An 18918-nucleotide genomic window follows, 5' to 3' on the forward strand; every position below is an offset into this window, starting at 1 on the left:
CACCCCACCCCCGCTGCAGGCCCCAAGTGCTGGTGATGCTGAACCTGGACGCAGAGCAGGCTGTGAAGCACCCCCGCCTGCTGTCCTTCACGTCACAGCTGAAGGCCGGCAAGGGCCTGACCATCGTGGGCTCGGTGCTGGAGGGGACATACCTGGACAAGCACATGGAGGCACAGCGGGCCGAGGAGGTGGGCAGGGCAGGGTCTGGGGGCCGGGCCCCTTTCCCACCCGGGCTGCACAGGAAACGCGCCCTGGTATGTCCTCATCGCGACGTGTCAACACTGTGCTGTGCATGGCACTGCTGTGTTTCAGCCATGGCGGTGGCTTTGAGCTCGGAGCGGTGTGCTGAGGCCTGGGAGTGCCAGCCGCACCCTGGGACGCTTGGGAGGCGCTGAGGGCCATTAGCTTTCCAAGGGCGAACCCTGGGACCGCCTCCTCCCACCATGGGTGAGCCCCGTCCAGAGCTGCAGTCATGGTTCTGCTGCAAGCTCAGTCTTCGTCTGCTGTTGGAGCTCCCTGGGGGCCGTGTAAGCGTGATGCCTGTGGGCGGCCGAATTTCTGCCCACTCAGAGCTTTGTGGGGAGGGACAGGTGAGTGCCCTGGGTGTGTACCGTGCTGCCACAGTCGCCTCCCCCAGGACATCAGGGCCTGAGACTTCATGTCTTCATTTCTCTGATTTTCAAACTTCTTATGGGAAGCTTCTCACTGTCCAGAAATGGAATTATGACACCGCCAAAGCCCGCGGGGCCCGTCACGCCACCTGGAGTTACTTCTGTATTTCTCGCTAAAATGGGGAGTTTCCGAGCGCCCAGCTGCATGATTTTCATGCCGGGGTGCCTCGTTTCCAGGCAGGGCTGGCTGCTGCCAGCGCCTTGAGCCGCCTCCTTCCCCCTCGTGTCTGTGGGAGTCTGTGGAGCCTACACAAAGTGCCTGTTGTGGTGGTGTGTGTCCGAGGCCCTCCCATGCGGGTGCCCCCTCTGTCCTTGCTGTGGGTTGGGAGCCAGCTCCCTGCTGTCATGCCCCCACTGGGGCCTTGTGGCTGTGTCCAGGCATCTGCAGCCGGCCCCTGCTGTCCATTTCTCTGCACAACCACAGCCGCACTGAGGCCCGTCCAGATCCAGGCCGGTTAGCCTAGGGGTGGGAATGCAGCTCAACAGGGCTGTGGGTGTGTGGACGGTAGCGGCCTCCGGTGGCGTGACCCCTAGGGCCAGGATCCGTGGAGGTAAAAAATGGCCCCCGCCCCTCCCGCCACCTTGGCCACATGGACGGCCACCCTCTCAGGCTGCTCCACAGGGCCGCTTTTCCAGGGAAGATAGGAGATGTTCTGGGCCTTCCCTTTCCCTGACAGTGGCATCGTGGCTCACCACGGGTTCAGGCGTTAGCTGCTATTGACTGTGAACCCGTGGATTTAGGTATTGTGGTTTTCGGGGGGATGTTCACAGTCCTGGTCCCCATATGTCCCTTTCCGTGTTTCTTATCCCGTGCTGGAATGCTCTTAGGAGGAATCCCGGAGTTGGAACTGCCCTGATGGTGTGGGTTCTAAGAATCCTGGCACCACCTGACCTCCCTGGAGGTGTGTGAAGGCGCATCTGGGCACGTGAGGGACAGGGCTGGGATTGCAGTGACGGGGGGGATGACGGGATGGCCTGCCACGCTCTGCCACAGTCATCACCGCCATGGGAAGAGCTGCCCTCACTTTCACTCTCACATCTAATGCAGCTCACAGCCAGATCCGCTCCGGCCGACAGCCCTTCGGCTGGGGGCTCTGGGGCAGCCTCAGACAGGAGCCCGCTCTCGCGATGGGGGACCGAGCCCACCCTGCCGCCGCTGCTCTCAGCGAGCCTTTGGCTGTGACTTAGCTGCATTGGTGGTGAGGGCTGGAGCCAGCTGCAGGCCCCGCCTTCCCTTGGCTGCCTCTGGGGTGCGCTGCTCTGGGGAGCTGTGTTCTCCTCCATCGTGGCTATGTTAGTGTGAAATTAGAGAAATATTGGGCAAATCTTTTTTTTTTTTAGTTTTTATTTATTTATTTTTTGAGGCAGAGTCTCGCCTGTTGCTCAGGCTGCAATGCAATGGTGCGATCCCAGCCCACTGCAACCTCCACATCCCGAGTTCAAGCAATTCTCCTGCCTCAGCCTTCCAAGTATCTGGGATTACAGGTGCCCACCACCACGCCCGGCTCATTTTTGTACTTTTAGTAGAGACAGGGTTTCGCCACAGTGGCCAGGCTGGTCTCGAACTCCTGAGCTCAAGTGATTCGTCTGCTTCGGCCTCCCAAAGTGCTGGGATTACAGGTGTGAGCCACTGCGCCTGGCCTGAGCAAGTCTGTAAAGCATAGACTTTTCTCTAAGAAGCGTGCAGCTTCGTGACTCATGCAGTCGCCAGGGAGGCTCACGCACGCCCTTGTGCTCTGTTCTGTGTGGCACTGATTGGCACGAAAGGGGTCCTAAGGCACTGGCATTCTTGCTCCCCACTTGTAAAGGGCCTGTTGCCCTCTGGGTTGAGGTCTGTCTGCATGGAGGCCTCTGTGGTTGCCGCGCTGGGCGGGTGCGGGGACTTGTAGTAACAGGGTCCCCCGACACAGTGCTGAGTTCCTGCCAGGCCAGGGCAGTGCCGCGTCCTCCTGAAACCCTGCAGTCCTGCAAGGTGGTTTTCCCAACGGTGAGGCCAGAGGAGAGGTGAGATCCCCAGCTCCGACTCCTTGGAGCCAGCACGTGGGGTGAACACAGCAGCCGGTCATGTGGGAAGTGGCCACCGTGACATGGCTCCAGCACTTGGAGACCCTCAGGGCCCCTCCAGTGGCTGCGTCCAAACTTGGTTGATCCTGAACAGGGCTTTCCCTGGGCTCTGGTCTCCGGCCAGATGGGGGCCCAGGAACAGAGAGCCTGAATTGCCCTCAGAGGGGTCTCGTGGGGATGAGAAGCAGCCGCATAAAGAGGCTGCTGTGCGGCCTTTGCTGAAACAGCCGTGCTTCCTGCCTTCTTCCCACGTGACCCCCGAGGCAGGCGCTTCCCGGCGCCTTCCTGCCCGGGGCCGCTGTGTCCACCCCGCAGCCTCCACCTCCAGCTGGTCTCTGCCTCGCTGGGGCCCCTGCCTCTGCTTGCTGGCTGGCGCCCCTTGGGGATAACATGCTCAGGCCTTTCCTGACCTAAGCGAAAGTGTCAAAGAGGAGCGTATCTGCTGGCCCCGCACCCTGTCCCGTCTTGCCCCAGGCAGCTGGGCAGAAGGTGGAGGTGTCTGGAGAGCGGAGTGTGGGCGAGGGGTGCCCGAGGAGGAGCGGGGCTGTGGGAGAACACTAGGTGGTGTTTTGTGTGTGAAGGGCTGGTGGAGCTCTAGGTGGGAGCCAGGGTAGGGGGTGAGGACACCAGTCAGGCTGACATAGGGGCCACTGGAATCTCGGCAAAGGAGGCAGGTGGTGGCTCTGGTCTCCGAGTGGCCCAGGGCTCCCGTGACGGGACAGAGACCACACAGCTCACAGCAAAGGGCGTCTGTTCTCTCCCAGTTCTGGAGCCTGGGAGTCTGTGATGAAGGAGACCACAGGCCACGCTGCCTCCAGAGTCTCCTGGGAGGACCCCCACGCCTCCTCCAGCTCCGGGGGCCCCAGGCGACCCTGGGCGCCGGTCCCTCTGCCTCTGTCCACACCTGCACGAAGCCACCTCCTCCCAGTCTGAGAGCTCTTCCTGCTTTCATCCTGTAAGGTCATTTGTCAGTGGCTTCAGGGCCCAACTCTGACCCAGGATGCTCTCTCAAGATCGTCACTTAATTACAAGGTTCTTCAATACATCCACGGAGACAGTTTTCTCAAATAAGCTTGCATTCTCCGGTTCCCGGGGCCGGGATGTGGGTATCCTCTTTTTGGGGGCCACCGTTCAACCCACTGCAATTGCACTCTGGGCCCTGAAATTCATATCTGATACACGTGTACGTCTCCCGAAGTCTCAGCCCTGCACAGACCAGCTGAGTCCCAAGTCTCATGTAAATCTCGTCGCTCAGAGCTCCCAAATCTCATCCTCTAAGCATCCAAACCAGAAGCCAGTGAAATGTGGGATCTGGTCCATCCTGGACAGAACTGCTCTGTCTGTAGATCTGTGCAAGCAAGGAAGTGGTTATCCCAGAACGCAGCAGGAGACAGTCTGGGAGAGGCACGTTTTCTCCAAAAGGGAGAATCAGGCGGGAAGGGGCCACTGGTACCACACAAGGCTGAGACCCAGCAGGGCATTCCCTGGGGTTCCAGGGCCTGAGGTTGCGTGAAGATCAGAGGGTGGAAGACCTGTGTCCACACACATGTGGCTTTAGTGCGTGGCAGGCCCTCGGCCACGCTTGTGCGGCCCCCCCGTGGAGTCGAGCCACTCAGACACCCCCGGGAGGAGAATGCACACAGCAGTGACCCCCCCACCCCGGGAGGAGAATGCACACAGCAGTGACCCCCCCAACTCCGGGAGGAGACTACACACAACAGTGACTCCCCTGAAGCCCTCCACCACCGCCATTGCTCTTAAGGTGCTTCATCCTGGACCCCACGGCCTCTCTTTGAAGAGTTGCTAATTTGACCCATTTTCAGGTGTTTCTGAGGCACCAGGTGTATGAACCTGCCCCAGAGAATCCAAGTGAAGTGGGGGGTGGGTCTAGGATGTTGTGGATCACCTCAGAGAACTGCCTGGCGTTATGTGCCCAGAGCAGCCCTCCACATCACCTGCACATGCATCAGTCGCACCTGCTCTGCGTGTCTCTCCCCAGTGTGTGAGTATGCACACACACACACGCGCGCACACGCACACAGTGGCCTGGAGCACCACGGCACACCATTGAGCTTTCAGGCCTTCCCTCCTGCTGGGTCCACGGAGGTGGTGGGGGTGCTCTGGCCACCGTAGGTGGTGGGTGTGGGTCTGCACGCCCCACTCCTTCTTGGGGGCCGTAGCACTAACCTGTCCTGTCTCCCGCAGAACATACGGGCCCTAATGAGTGCAGAGAAGGCCAAGGGTTTCTGCCAGCTGGTGGTCTCGTCCAGCCTGCGGGACGGCATGTCCCACCTGATCCAGTCGGCCGGCCTGGGCGGCCTGAAGCACAACACAGTGCTCATGGCCTGGCCTGCGTCCTGGAAGCAGGAGGACAACCCCTTCTCCTGGAAGAACTTTGTGGGTAGGTGTGGCTGGCGGCCCCTCGGCATCCCCTCACTGTCCCCTCTTCGTCCCCTCAGCGTCCCTTCACTGTCCCCTCTGCATCCCCTCACTGTCCCCTCAGCTTCCCTTCACCGTCCCCTCACTGTCCCCTCTGCATCCCCTCACTGTCCCTTCAGCTTCCCTTCACCGTCCCCTCACTGTCCCCTCGCCATCCCCTCGATGTCCCTTCGCCGTCTGCTCGCTGTCCCCCCGCCGTCCGCTCACTGTCCCCTCGAAGTCCCCAGGCCTGTGCGCTGTCAGGTCCCGACGGGCCTCGAGGCTGCCGGCCTGAGGGTGTGTGCTCTGAGGCTGTGGAAGGCTCTGGCCGGGGAGCGGCCATCTGAAAGTGTCCAGGCACTCCCTCCCCTTCTCCCAGAGCCCCGCGGGGGCTGGGGGAGTTCCTGGGCACATGACCAGCAACTGAACTCTGCTGTGAGTCTCTGGCTGGGCCTTGGAGGAGCTGACGGAGTGAGGGTGGGGGCTTTGCGGGGATGCCACTCGCCTCGCTGTGCCCACCCCTGCGCTGGCTGTGAGTCCCAGGGGAGGCCAGACACTTCCACCGAGGCCCGTCCCGCACCCTGGCCTCAGGTGACCTGCGGAGGGCCACCTCTCTCACAGACACCGTCCGCGACACCACCACCGCGCACCAGGCTCTGCTGGTGGCCAAGAACGTTGACTCGTTTCCGCAAAACCAGGAGCGCTTCAGTGGGGGCTGCATCGACGTGTGGTGGATCGTGCATGACGGCGGCATGCTCATGCTGCTTCCCTTCCTGCTGCGCCAGCACAAGGTGGGGTGTGACGGGGACAGGGGTGGGGACGGGGACGCACCAGCCGGAGCACGGCTACCCCACGCGCCGTGGGCCCGGCAGGCTCCTCCAAGGCCCCGCAGCCATACCCGCCCTGTCTCCAGGTGTGGAGGAAGTGCCGGATGCGCATCTTCACGGTGGCCCAGGTGGACGACAACAGCATCCAGATGAAGAAGGACCTGCAGATGTTCCTGTACCACCTGCGCATCAGTGCCGAGGTGGAGGTGGTGGAGATGGTGAGGCCTGCGGCTTGAGGGGAGGAGGTCGGAGGGGAAGGGGGGAGGAGATGGGGGAGGAGGTGGGGCTGAAGGGGGAGGGCTGTGGGCCTCGTGAGGTGGAGGTGGAGGTGGAGGTGGGGAGGAGAAGGTGGTGGCGATTGTGGTGGGGACTGCCGGGCCTTGCGGGGCGGTTGAGGAGGCTTGGTTTTGGAATCGCCAGGACATTGCAGAGAGCACAGAGCCCGTGTGTCCCTGTTGACACCTCGTGTCACCTGGGCGGGGTGTTGTCCTAGAGCCGGCGTCGGTGTCTCCGTGTCCCCCATGGTCTCATGTCCTCCTCGGCCCGGGACCCTGTCCAGGACCTCACGCCTCAGTGGCATTGCCATGGTGGGTGCACCTCACGCCTCAGTGGTATTGCCATGGTGGATGCACCTCTGAGCACCTCCCGTTTTGGGTGCTCTCCCCAGATGGGCCCAGTCCCACGGCTAGAAACCCCACGTCAGCAGTCGGGACTAGGGAAGAAGGGCACTGGTCAGAGTGAGGCCAGGCCGCAGCCATTGCATAGGACAGACAACCCCTCAGTCCGCTGCAGGCGGGGCCTGGACAGAGACTCGTCCCGTCCTTCAAGCCTGGAGAGGACGGGGTTGATGGGCGGAGGCCTGACGTGGGAGCGCTTGCTCCCGGCCCCCAAGCATAGAGCTCTGGACCCTGGGGGTCTGGTGGGCCCCTTGTGCTGGATAGAACCATGCTATTGCTCCCTACCAGCCCACCCGGATCCACGGCTGTGCCTTCTCCTCCGGTCCTGTTGGCGGTCCCGGGACTTTGTGGGTTTTGACCCCATGTGGATCACACCAACAACACTGGCCTTGAAGTCAGAACCCACAAAGTCCTGATTTCTTCTGGCTCCCATGACCCCAGTGCACGGTTTTGCAGGCCCTCGGTGGCCTGGACTCCTAGAGGTGTGTGCTGGGAAGACATAAAGCTGGATAGAGACTGTCATGCTGTCCCCCAGGAAGCCATCGGTGCCCCTGCAGCAGCCTGGGAGGTGCGGTCTCCCCAGCCCCCCAGCCCCTCAGCCCCCCAGCCCTGGGTATGGCAGAGGCCCCAAGCGCCTGCTCCGGGTTTGTGTCTGGCTGTGAGTGAGGCCAGGCGTGGCCTCATGCCCCACCGACAACTTTCTGTGTTTCTGCGTCAGTTCCCGTGGAACTCGGTTTTTCCTCTTGCCCTGTAGGACCTTTCCTAGGTCGAGGGCCGCGGGCCTGCGTGACACTGGGCGGTCTTCTGCCCAGTTTTGTACACTGGGCTTCATTTGCTCGTGGCTGTGTCTTCAGGGACGATGGCTGGAGTTTGTCTTGCTTGGACGAGGCTTTGCAGGTTCAAGGTTGTAGGAGTTATTATTGGTGCTAATAGTTGTATGAATAACGTTATTTCCAAGTCATAAAACCACTTAGTAAAATGGTAACAAAATGCTGCCTGGGAGAACCAGCCCTGCCAGGGGGCCAGGTGGGGCGGCCATTGGGGCCCAGAGGAAACAGGCAAAGTGAGCCCATGGCCCCTGCCGCACCCCCAGCCGCACCCCAGCACCCCCGTGGTGCCAGAGGCAGCTCACCAGCTCCTGAGCAGGGGTTGTTAGCTCTGAAGTCCGGGAACCTGCAGCTCCCTGCACCCCCGATGCTCTCGGCCACATCTCTGGCAGGGCTGGTGCTGCCCACCCCACCGTGGCCCTGGCCCCAAAGTGTCACCTGGCTGGAGAGGGGTGTGTGGGCCGCTGCCATTCAGTCTGGCGTGCTGTTTGTTTTTTTAAAAAATTTTTGAGACAAAGTCTCGCTCTGTCCCTGAGGCTGGAACCTCCATCTCCTGGGTTCAGGCAATTCTCCTGCCTCAGTCTCCCAAGTAGCTGGGACTACAGGTGCGCGTCACCACACCTGGCTAATTTTTTTTTTTTTTTGTATTTTAGTAGAGATGGGGTTTCACCATGATGGCCAGGCTGGTCTCAAACTTCTGACCTCAAGTGATCCACCCGCCTCGGCCTCCCAAAGTGTTGAGATGACCGGTGTGAGCCACTGCGCCCGATATGGTGTGCTGTTTTAAACACTGGCGTTTAACAGGCACAGCTGCTCCCAACTCCCATGAGCCGGGTGCAGCGGGTCCCGCACGGCGGGTGCAGCGGGTGAGACGCAGGGGTCCCGCACGGCGGGTGCAGCGGGTGAGACACAGGGGTCCCGCACAGCGGGTGCAGCGGGTGAGACACAGGGTCCCGCATGGTGGGCTCTGAGGTTGTGCTGTGGATTCTCCATGTGTCCTGGGTGGGTTTCCCGTGGTGCCGAGCCCCCCAAGCATAGACAGTGACATCTATGGGCGTGGATCCTACAGCCCCACGGGGCAGTGCCTTGCCCTGAGCCGCATGCGCTGGGTTGGTTTGTGACTGCGGCCTTGTCCTCACAGCTGCCCTTGTGCCCGGTCGGAGGGTCCCGGGGAGGGACGTGAGCAGAGTGTGTGTGCAGCGTGACTGCCCGTTGTCTCACACCTTCCTGGCCACTGGGCGGGGGGCCTGAGAGCCAGAGGGGGCCTGTGGGGCCCGGGACACATGGCCTCTCCCCACCGCTCAGGGCAGCTCAGTCTCTGGGTGCCGGGGCGGTGTTGGAGGCAGTCATGGTTCTGTGCACACTGGGCTTACTATGTGCTTGGCAACTTTCTAGGTTGAAAACGACATTTCTGCTTTCACCTACGAGAGGACACTCATGATGGAGCAGAGGTCACAGATGCTGAAGCAGATGCAGCTGTCCAAGAACGAGCGGGAGCGAGAGGTGCGTGGGGGCCGCGGCCACAGAGACCAGGCTTTCTGAGAAGTACAGCCGGCTTTGCTGAGTCTTTCCTGGGACTCTCTTGCAGCCCAGGAGGGTCCTCCAGAGAGCATTCCTCAGGTGCTGCGTTGCAGTCTCAGTCCCTGGTCCGCGTGGAGGTGGCAGAGGCCCTGCAGGAGCGCAGGAGTGGGGTCAGAGCCAGAGCTCGTTGGAGCCTGGGCATGCGAGTGCCTGGTTAGAGGAATGGCGGCCTGCCAGATGCACGCTCATGTACAGGAAGTGACAGGGCCAGGACCTTTGAACTTAGCTTTTCTAACTGAGCAGCAATGCAGGCAGGAGACGTGCGGACCCTCCCCAAGGGTGGTGCCCTCTGACAGGGTCAGCGGCTTCTGAGCCAGATGAGTGCCTGCATGAGTGCCCACATGAGTGCCTGCAGCTTCTTACGATGGCTGCTTCGTCTCACAGCCTGAAAGCCTGGAGCCCCTCAGCGCCCTTCCACACAGTGTGCACAGATTCCGTCCTCCTATCCAAGACCAAGTGGGAGGGGAGAGTGAGTATGTGTGGAGGGAGGGAAGTGAGCTGGAGAGGAGGTGCCACCACACCCTGCCACCAACGCAGACCTGCTCAGCCTCCACACGTGGAAGCTGCCCGCCCAGCTGCAGTGGCTTTGGCTCCGTGGGTACCTGTAGGCTGCTGAGAATGTCCAGGTGTGTCCACCTGAGTTACATTGGGCTGGGCTCTGTGGCCACTGTGAGACCCCGAGGGCATGCGTTTCTGGGGTCACTTCACACCAGAGGACGGTGTGGGGGTCGCCTGGTAGCAGGACGCTCAGCTCTGTGAGGTCACGGCCTCGTGGGGTCTTCGTGGCTCCCACCAGGCTGGCATCACACGCGTGTCTGTGTCTGCAGACCAGGTGCAGGCGATGGTTTTCTGAGACTACAGTGACAGTGGCGGCAGGGACAGAGGCTTTGCCTGCCCTGGGGCCTCGGCCTCAGCAGGAACCTGCAGTACACGGGTCTGTGTCTAGGGCCATATGCGCTGCCAGCCGGAATCACTAAGCAGTGACCACCGCTCTCCCCAACAGAGAAGCGCGGCTCTGCCGGCTCCCAGACCCTCGGCAGGTCAGGGTGGGCACAGATGCAGGACCCAGGGGGGACGCCCAGCTTGTCTGTTTACAGAGACCCCTTCCATGGGGGCCCGGGCAGCCAGGAGTGCTGGGAGGACCCACATCCTCTGTTTCTGTCCAGGCCAGGTCCCTAAGCTCCAGCAGGGTCGCCCTGGCATCACAAGGGTTCAGCCCGGGTCCAGCCAGGAGCAAGAATCCACCCACGGCTTGATGGGAAGTTCAGTGTGGAGAGTCGGCAAATGCTGACCGAGGAGGGACCAGGAGTGGGAGCGGCAAGCTGGAGCTCGAAGGGCCCCTGCTGGGCCAGGGCGGGTTTGGAGATGTCGCTGCTCTGCGGAGGCTGGGGTTTGGCTGAGCTGCTGTGCAGACGCTGGCTGGGCACCCTCTAGTGCCTTACACGGTGGCCCTCAGGGCCAGGTGGGCGGCGCTGGCACTGCTGAGAGCAGGCAGCCCTTGGGTCTGGTTTCACATTCAAGGCCATGGGAAATTTAGGCCGGGCCGGGCTGTGAGGTGGCTGCAGGGCCAGCCACAGTGAGTAGAGGCCTGGGGCCTGCTGTCCATGTCCAGAGAGGGAGGCAGCCCCAGGCCCTCCTCCATCTGTGCCAACCTCTTCCCTTTTGAGAAGGACTGGCATCCAAGTTAAGCATGTTTATTTGGGGAGGAAGAACCTGGTCCAGTGAAATCACTCTGGGCCTTTGGCTTTTTAAAATCATCCCGGGGCTCACAGACTCCTGAGGCCCCTGGGAGGAGCGGCTTCCCTGGTCTGCGGCACAGACTCAGGCAGGGCTCCGGACTCCTGATGCCCCTGAGACGAGCGGCTCCCCCGGGCTGCGGCACAGACTCAGGCAGGGCTCCAGCCACGGTGGGAGAGGTGGCCATTCCGGCACATGTGTAAATATAACTTCCAAGGTGGCACCCATGTCTGGGAGCTCCCACTGGCCTCCCCTTCAGACTGGCCACAACAGCAGGAGGGCATGAAGGGTGCAGGGAGGGAGGGAGGACCCCGTGGAGGGTGTTTAACCACCAGGGACTGTGCCGTTGGTGCAACCTTGCAGTGAGGGCACCACTTCCCCTTCAGCGCCTACAGCGAGGGGCGGACGGTGTTCTCATTTTCCTCGGATTGTCCGAAGTGACCCATGGGGCTGGCCCTGTCATTGGCCCCAGCGGTGCCCCATAGGGCCCCTGTCAGCCCAACTGGCCCCCAAATGTCCCCTGGCTGGTCAGACACAGCCTGCTTCCGTGGGACAGGGCCTGGATGCTGGCACGGCCCCACCTGCCCTGAGCCTCCCTGAGACAGGGACGCCTGCGTGCTGGTTGTGTGGGCGAGCGGGTGGTCGGGGTGAACACAGTGTGCGTGGAGCCCCGTCAGGTGGGGAGGAGACTCTCCCAGCACGTGTCCCCTCCTGTCAGCACTGGGTCGTGGGGCCTTTCTCTCCAGTTCAGGGCCAGGGCGGGACGGTGAGGGGGTGAAGATGGGAGGAGGAAGTGAGCGTTTGGTCAGGAAGCCTGGGAGGAGGGAGGCAGCCTGGGAGGAGGGAGGCAGCCTGGGAGGAGGGAGGCAGCCGGGGGGGCAGCTCAGGGCCGGTGCTGGAAGCCAGGCTGGGTCCCGGGTAGGGGTGTTTTGAGACTGGCTGGTCTCAACGAATCCCGGGCCCACCAGGCCCAGCTGATCCACGACAGGAACACTGCGTCGCATACCGCAGCAGCGGCCAGGACCCAAGCGCCGCCTACGCCAGACAAGGTGCAGATGACCTGGACCAGGGAGAAGCTGATTGCCGAGAAGTACAGGAACAGAGACACCAGCCTGTCTGGGTTCAAAGACCTCTTCAGCATGAAGCCGTGAGTGTCCGTGCATGTGACAGGTCCTGGCAGTGCTGACCTGACAGGACAGAGTCCCTTTCCTAACCACTTAAGAGCTTTGGGGCAACCCCGCAGGCCAGTGGGCCCATTAGAGAATAGGCAGCTGCCTGAGTGGGCACTGAGGGGTCCTGCTGCTGCCAAGGCCGGGCCCTGAGTTCGGCGTTTTCTGGTCCTTCTATTTGAGAATTGTTATAGCCGTGTGTGGGCACTGAGGATCGTTTCTTATGTGATGTAGAGCCATGGCGCTGAGGTGCTGGGTGCCAAGTGGTCCTCCTGGTACCTAGGCCGGCCCCGAAGTCAGCCCTGCAGCCAGGCCTGCCCTGCTCTGCTGTGCAAGCCTCACTGCAGCAGGCAGATGAGTGTTCCGTGGAGGCGAGGCGGCGTGTGCCAGTGGGCACGGAATTCCTGGCCTTCACCCTGTGGGTAGTTCAGGCTGCTCCAGGGCCTGCCCCACACCAAGGCTCCCACTTGTGGCCTTGGGCTGCGAACACCAGGGCTGGACAAGGTCCTTGGGGGTGTGGGTCTGGTTCTGCAGACTCAGCCTCTGAGTCCCAGGGTGACAGCACCAGAGACACCTCTCACCTGGGGTTGGAGCCAGATCCTAAAGCTGGATTCTTAGGAAGGACTGGGGGCTCCCAGGCCCTGTGGGGTGGGACGAGGCGGCGTTCTCCCGGGCAGCTGTGATGTCTGGAACAGCCCCGGTGCTCACTCCTGAAGTCAGTAACGCACTCTTGTTTTTCTCTGCTGCATAGAGAATGGGGAAACCTGTAAGTCCACTCGCTGTAACCAGGTTGCCTCCCAGGCCCGGTTGCCCTGCATGCCTGTGTGTGCATGGCCTGTGTGTGTCTGTGTGTGTGTTCCAGGCCTGTGACTGCCCTGTGCACGCTGGCCTGTGTGCATCCGAGTGTGGCCAGAGTTTACCTAGTGCTGCCTTGGCTTCCACATCAATTTCCTGTTGCCTTTGCTCCCCTCTGTTCACGGTGGCTCCAGCACACACCTGAAGCCTCTTCCTAAGTGAGGCCCAGGAACTGAGACCTGGGAGGTGGCTGAGCTGCTCCGGAGTGGAGGGGAGGCGCGTGCCTCACAGGGCCCGTCAGTCCTTCCACGTCCTTCTAGGTCAGGCGCTAGCTGAGTTGCGTCCCCACGTGGAATGCCTTCCATGTGAAAGCCGTACACCCCGGGGACTGACCGTTCGGTCTCCAGGTGGAGAGGGTTGCGGATCAGTTCTCTGTGTGGTCGGACCCTGGGGCGGGAGCTGCCTGCGTCTGAGCTCCGGGGTGGGTGGGAGGGAGTGCCCTGGACGGACCCCCAAGCTGCTCCCCGGGAGTCCTCGACGCTGTCTCTGTCCCCTGCCTGCCCCTGCCAGTAACTGCCTGGGCGGTGTTTTCCTTGTGGGCAGGCGGTGCCTGGGGCCTGAGTGAGGAACGCCTTGGCTGAGTGGCCACACTTCCCTTTTTATCTTTAACCCTGAAATCTGAATTAATCAGACTCGAGACACTGCAGCTGTGTGGGAGGCGTGCAGGGAATCCCTGTACTTCCTGCTCCATTCTGTGAATCTGAAAGTGCCTTCAGAATAGCGTATTAATTAAAGCTGCAGAATGAGGACTAAACCCAGGAGTAGGGTTTGACACACACGTGCACCGGCACACACACTCAGGGACCTGCAGTGGCACCTGTGCCTCCTCCCAGCAGCAGGGCTTGCCTCTCCTGGGCCAGGGCAGGGGCAGGTCCCCGCAGGCCTGTAGGGTCAGGAGAAGGTGGGCCAGAATGGACGACGCGTGGGCTTTGTGTTCACATGGGGCGTGCGTTTGGGACGGCACTGACTCTCCTGGCCCAGCAGTTCCTTGGGGTTGGGCTAGGAGAAGTTCTCAGAAGATCTGGAGGTTGGGCCCTGACCTCTTCTGGGCAGTGCAGGTGTGAGATGTGCGCAGCTTACTGTGACGTCCCCGGGAGCGCACTTAGGAATGTCTGTGCGTTTGTGCGCATGCTCGCGTGTACCTGTCAGCGCACCTGCAGGTGGACATGTACCTGCCTGTGTGCACATTTGTGTACACGTTAGTATGCATGTCTGCACATACTATGCATGTCTTACGTGTTAGTGTGCATGTGTTTGTGTGCACATTATGACTGCACGCCTGTTTGTGCATGATACTGTGTGCACGTGTTTGTGTACTAGTGTGACTGGATGCCTGTGTGTACATGTCAGTGTGTCTGCATGTGTGTGTGCATGTGTATACACATTAGCGTGCTTTTCTGTGCCTGTGTCTGCACTGGTCCTCCTTGCTGTGGCAGCCGGCATACTCCGCCAGCAGCCAAGGGGCAGGTCCCTGCTTCACCCCAGCACTCACTGGCTGTAGACATGCTGCCCTCTCCGACCCCCCTTGCCCCTGGCCTGGTCTCACTTCCTGGAGTTGCTCTTTGTCCCCAAACACACTGGTAATTGTGGTCTATCCAGAAGTCAAATTCAAAGTTCCAAGTTCCTGTAACGAAAGCCCCTTGACTGTGCTGTGGACAGAGACCCCATCTGTAATTAGACCAAGCTGGAGAGGAGATGAAAGGCCTCTCCGTGTTCCTCCTAGAAATTGGTGGTTGTGATCAGGTTTATTTGGCTTAAGGGTCAAGTGGATCAAAGGGCGTGAGCCTGGACGGCGTCCTTGGGGCCTGTCTGTCTGCCACCGCCCCTCTGCATCCAGGGCACTGGTGACCTCCCCAGGGGGCCAGGGTCACGACTGTGCTGACTGCAGCTGGCCTGAGACCCGCTCTGACTGCAAGTCCACACACGGGCCGGGTTTTTCCAACACAGAAACGCGAGTGCTCCCCTAGGGCTGCCCTCTGCCGGCGTTTCCTGAGGTGGCTTCCTGGAACGCCAGTTCTGCTGCGGTTTCGGGGTCTGCCTAGGGAGGGGACCGTGGGGTAGAGGATGGAGGTAAGCTCTGTCCTGCAGGGGCCTGAGCACTGCACAGCATGATTCTGCAGTGTCCCCAAACCTACTTGGCTGGGGAGTCTCCTGGGGGGCTGTGGCCGGGCCCAGGCCACCAGGGACACTTTGAGACATGGACTGGCCACGGCAGCTTTGGAGAGCAGACGGGGAGGGCTGTGGAGCAGAGCTGCGTTGTCAGTGAGGACGGAAGGCCGGGGCTGGACGGCCACACAGTGGAAGTGCTTGTCCTTGAGCCCTTGGCCAGGCAGGGGCAGGGTGGGCTGTGGGAAGGGACCCCAACAGTGGCCACTGTGAGCGCCTGTGCCTCCAGCTGAGTTCTCGGCAGACCCTGCCCCCCCGGGAGCTTCAGCAGCGATGGCTGCACAGGCCGGGGGGAGCTCGGGGCCTGAGCTTCTGGGCCCCGGACCCAGGCATATCAGGATCCTCGGAGAGGAGGCCACGTGTGCTCAGTCTGACGGGTCTGTGCTTGGCAGCATCTGACATGGGGTTTAGGGGCAGTGCCATGGATGTCAAGAGAAATGTGTCAGCCTCGAAGGTGTCAGTCAGGCACACGGGACACCCAGATGACTTCCACTCTGTTCTGCCTGCTTCGCAGACGTAGATGTAGTTGAGAAAGCGCTTGTCTTTTGTGTCGTGTGACTAGCTCTTAGAAGCTTGGCAGCCTTAGTGTGCTGAGTTCTAGGTGCCTGGAGGCCAAAGCTTCCCACTACTGAACACCCGCCCCGCTGCAGTCAGCGCCTCTCACTCGGAGCAGCCGCCTCTGCATCCTTCAGGGTCAGAGGAGCCGCCTGATCCTGACTCACACAGCCCTTTCCAGCACGTGTAAATGCGGCTCATCAGGGCTCGGCTCAGCCTCATGTCCGGAGCGTGGGGTGCACCTGCCGCCCGCTGACCGTACCCACCTCCCCTCCAGGGACCAGTCCAACGTCAGGCGGATGCACACAGCTGTGAAGCTCAATGGCGTCGTCCTCAACAAGTCCCAGGATGCACAACTGGTCCTGCTCAACATGCCAGGGCCCCCCAAAAACCGGCAGGGAGACGAGAACTGTATCCTTTCCCACAGTGTGCCTGCTGGGCATGTGGGCATCCCCTGGTGGCTTCTCACTGAGACCTGGGATTGTGGGTGCTGTGAGCAAGCCTGGCTTCCCGCCTCTCCTTCAGCCCCAGGCCCTGGGAGCTGCGACTGGGATGCAGTGGGGCTCTGAGGCCAGTGGTGACAGGGCCAGAGTTGGGGCCAACCCTGGCATTGGTGTGGGGGAGGGAGGGCCCACCTACAGTACCAGCCCCACTGTCCCCAGGTGCTCAGGGCTGCCCTGGGGCTGGGAGGCTCCCTATTGTGCACCTGGGACCTCCGCTGGGGGTCGGCCCCACCCTGCCCAGACGATGGTGGGAAGTGAAGAGCCCAGCTCTCAGCTTTAAGGCCCCAATTAGCTGCAGCTTTGGGAATTCATGCTTTGTTGGGAAGGAGAACTCCGCAGTGTATCTGGGCGTATTGGCATAGACAGGGCGATGCCTGGCACATCCCTGCCAGGTTGGCACCAAGAGCCAGGGCCAGTGAGGGCATGTCCTCCACGGGTCCTGGTCAGGAGCTGTGGACCAGGTCCCCTGTAGACTGGCAAGGACCCAGTCCCTTGGCTGGGGTTCCCTGTCAGGTGGGGTCAGCACCGTGGGCTCTGTCGCTGTCTCTGCTCATCCTTCCTGTGGCCACGGTGCTCCTCTTTCCTGAGCACTGGCCTCTCTCTCCCCTACCCTGCCTCTCCGTGCCCGGGGGTCTCTCTAATCCCCACCCCTCTTCTCACCTTGGCTCTGCCTTTCACAAATCAAATCTTAGCTAACTAGGAAGAAGATAAAACCTCGCTACCAACACGATTTCAGCTACACACGCCCAGGTGAGATCAGCTCTGGCCTTAACTCTGTTGACCACAGACATGGAGTTTCTTGAGGTCCTGACCGAGGGGCTGAACAGAGTCCTCCTGGTCAGGGGTGGCGGCCGGGAGGTGATCACCATCTACTCCTAACGCCCAACAGCATTGCCGCACGCTGGGACGGGCACGGAGGACAACGTGGGCAGCCTGTACCTGGGCTTGGCCCAGGGAAACAGACAGCAAACACACCTGTCCCCCAGTGATGCCACCCAACCTGCCCGTGGGGCTTCCTATGGAAGTTTCTAGGCCCATCATCTGGGGCTCTCCTGTTCAGCAGCCTTAAACAACAGGCTCAACCAGCAAGGGCGCGTCTGGACAATTTCCTTGCGTCCGAGGGCAGACACTGCTGCAGGAGTGACCTGGACGTGGCCTGATCTTCTTGCAGGTCACAAGAAGCCAGTGAGCCCTCGCCTTGGTTTCTGAAAGTTCTTTTCTTGGCTGGACTTACCCAGTGGTTAGGTTGCATTTCTACCCCATCCAGAACATTCTTGGAAGAGCACCCGGAGCTGAAGCTGTCCCTGGTGATGAAGGTGAAACGTCAGCCCTGGCCATGGCTCCGCTCAGGGCCCTGATCACCTCCGAGTCGCTCTGTTCCTTGACTGTCTTTGTGTTTCTGCACTTCAAGGCAGTGAGGCTGGAGGACTCTGTCCCTGCCTGTGTCACCCTCGTGTGGGAGCATCTGGGCTCAGCAGGTCCACATTTCACGAGCTGAGGCGTGGGCTAGGGCCATCTGGAAAGGGAACTCAGCTTTTCCAGAATATGGTGGATCATCTTTCGGGTGTGTGGTGAACACGTGTTCGTCAGGGCCTATGCTCCAGGAAGGAGCCCCCAGTTTTGGCTCTGCCATGCTGGGCTGTGTTTGTAGCCATCCGAGTCTCCACCCGCCTTCAGAAAACCAGCCATTTCTTTTCATAAGCACTGACAGGGCCCAGCCCACAACCACCGCTGCCGACAGTGCCTCGCACAGGTGAATGCACTGAAACCCAGGGGCACACGCACACGGAATGAACACCGAGTTCCCCACATGGCCCATGACAGCCAGGACTCTCCACCCCACCCCACCCCAGGAGCATGGCGCACGGTTCACCCTCTGAGCCGGCTCACACGTGCCATCCCCACCCGGGCACTCCAGGGAAGGTGGACACGGCCCCTGTGTGGGAGGTCCTTGGGCAGCAGTGGCGCCTGGCGTTGGATCTGTCTGGCTGAGTCCTGGGCGGGCGTCCCCTCCATGGCCTGTGCCTTGCGTGGAGGCGGTGGCAGCGGCACTGAAGAGAGATCTTTCAAGGGCCCAGCACACTTTGCACTTCCGCGGTGAGTTTCTGCTTTACATGTTCTGGTGACATTTGCAGACTGCAAGCAGTGGCACCGACTTGGGCCTTCCTTTGTGTGTGGCGTATTTATTTATTTAAACAGCCCAGGGAGTTACATGGTTAAGGAGGTTGTCCATAAAGAGGTTGCTCCTGTACTGGAGGCCCCAGATGGCCAGGCCTTGGGCTGCATCCGGCTTGCACGGTCTCCCGAGGGAATCAGCCGCATCAACGAAGTTCAAATTAGGGCAGAGGCTGCGCTCGTGCTTCCAGACAGTGGTTTCCGCACCAGGGCTGGCGTTGCTGTAGAGTGACGGCTGCCTAGAGCATGTCCCGGACATCACAGTGGGGCTCAGCAGTTCCCGCAGCCTCTGCCTGCCTTGGCTAAGCGTGAGTTGAGCAGCAAAACTCTCCTCCGTGTCTGAATGGGGCCAGCAGGTCCTGCGTCCCCTGCACCCAGAGGAGAGCAGGCTAGAGGCACAGTGGCCGCTGGGTGCTGGCTCTGAATGTCGGCTGGTGGCTGGAAAACAGCCCTGTGTGCCGGATGCCTCTGAGGGCCACTCAGTCCCGCACACCAAACGGCTCGTGAGGGCTCAGCTCTCTCTGCCTCCACCCTGGGCTGCAGCCTCTGCAAGCAAGTGACAGACATCCTTTCTGTTACCAACTCCGTGTAACCAGTAACTACGGCCATTTGTAATTGACTCCGTGTCCTTTTGTAGCTTCCCTGTCTTTGTATGATTTTGTTAGTAGAAAAATAAAGTCCTATGAAATCTGA

At 61.0% G+C, this 18918-nt stretch overlaps 1 protein-coding gene across 1 annotated transcript in view; it reads left to right on the forward strand.

Annotated features, from left to right (window-relative positions):
* SLC12A7 (solute carrier family 12 member 7) overlaps nt 1-18918 on the forward strand; it is a 57081-nt gene extending 38163 nt beyond the window's left edge. The window contains 9 exon segments of the mRNA XM_017849557.1: nt 20-188; nt 4941-5136; nt 5775-5944; nt 6067-6198; nt 8880-8987; nt 11771-11949; nt 12723-12737; nt 15825-15958; nt 16838-18918. Coding sequence (XP_017705046.1) covers nt 20-188; nt 4941-5136; nt 5775-5944; nt 6067-6198; nt 8880-8987; nt 11771-11949; nt 12723-12737; nt 15825-15958; nt 16838-16929 — 1195 coding nt within the window. The 3' untranslated portion in view covers nt 16930-18918.

Source organism: Rhinopithecus bieti, unplaced genomic scaffold (assembly GCF_001698545.2).
Source record: "Rhinopithecus bieti isolate Rb0 unplaced genomic scaffold, ASM169854v2 scaffold_33330, whole genome shotgun sequence".
Lineage (NCBI taxonomy): Eukaryota > Metazoa > Chordata > Mammalia > Primates > Cercopithecidae > Rhinopithecus > Rhinopithecus bieti.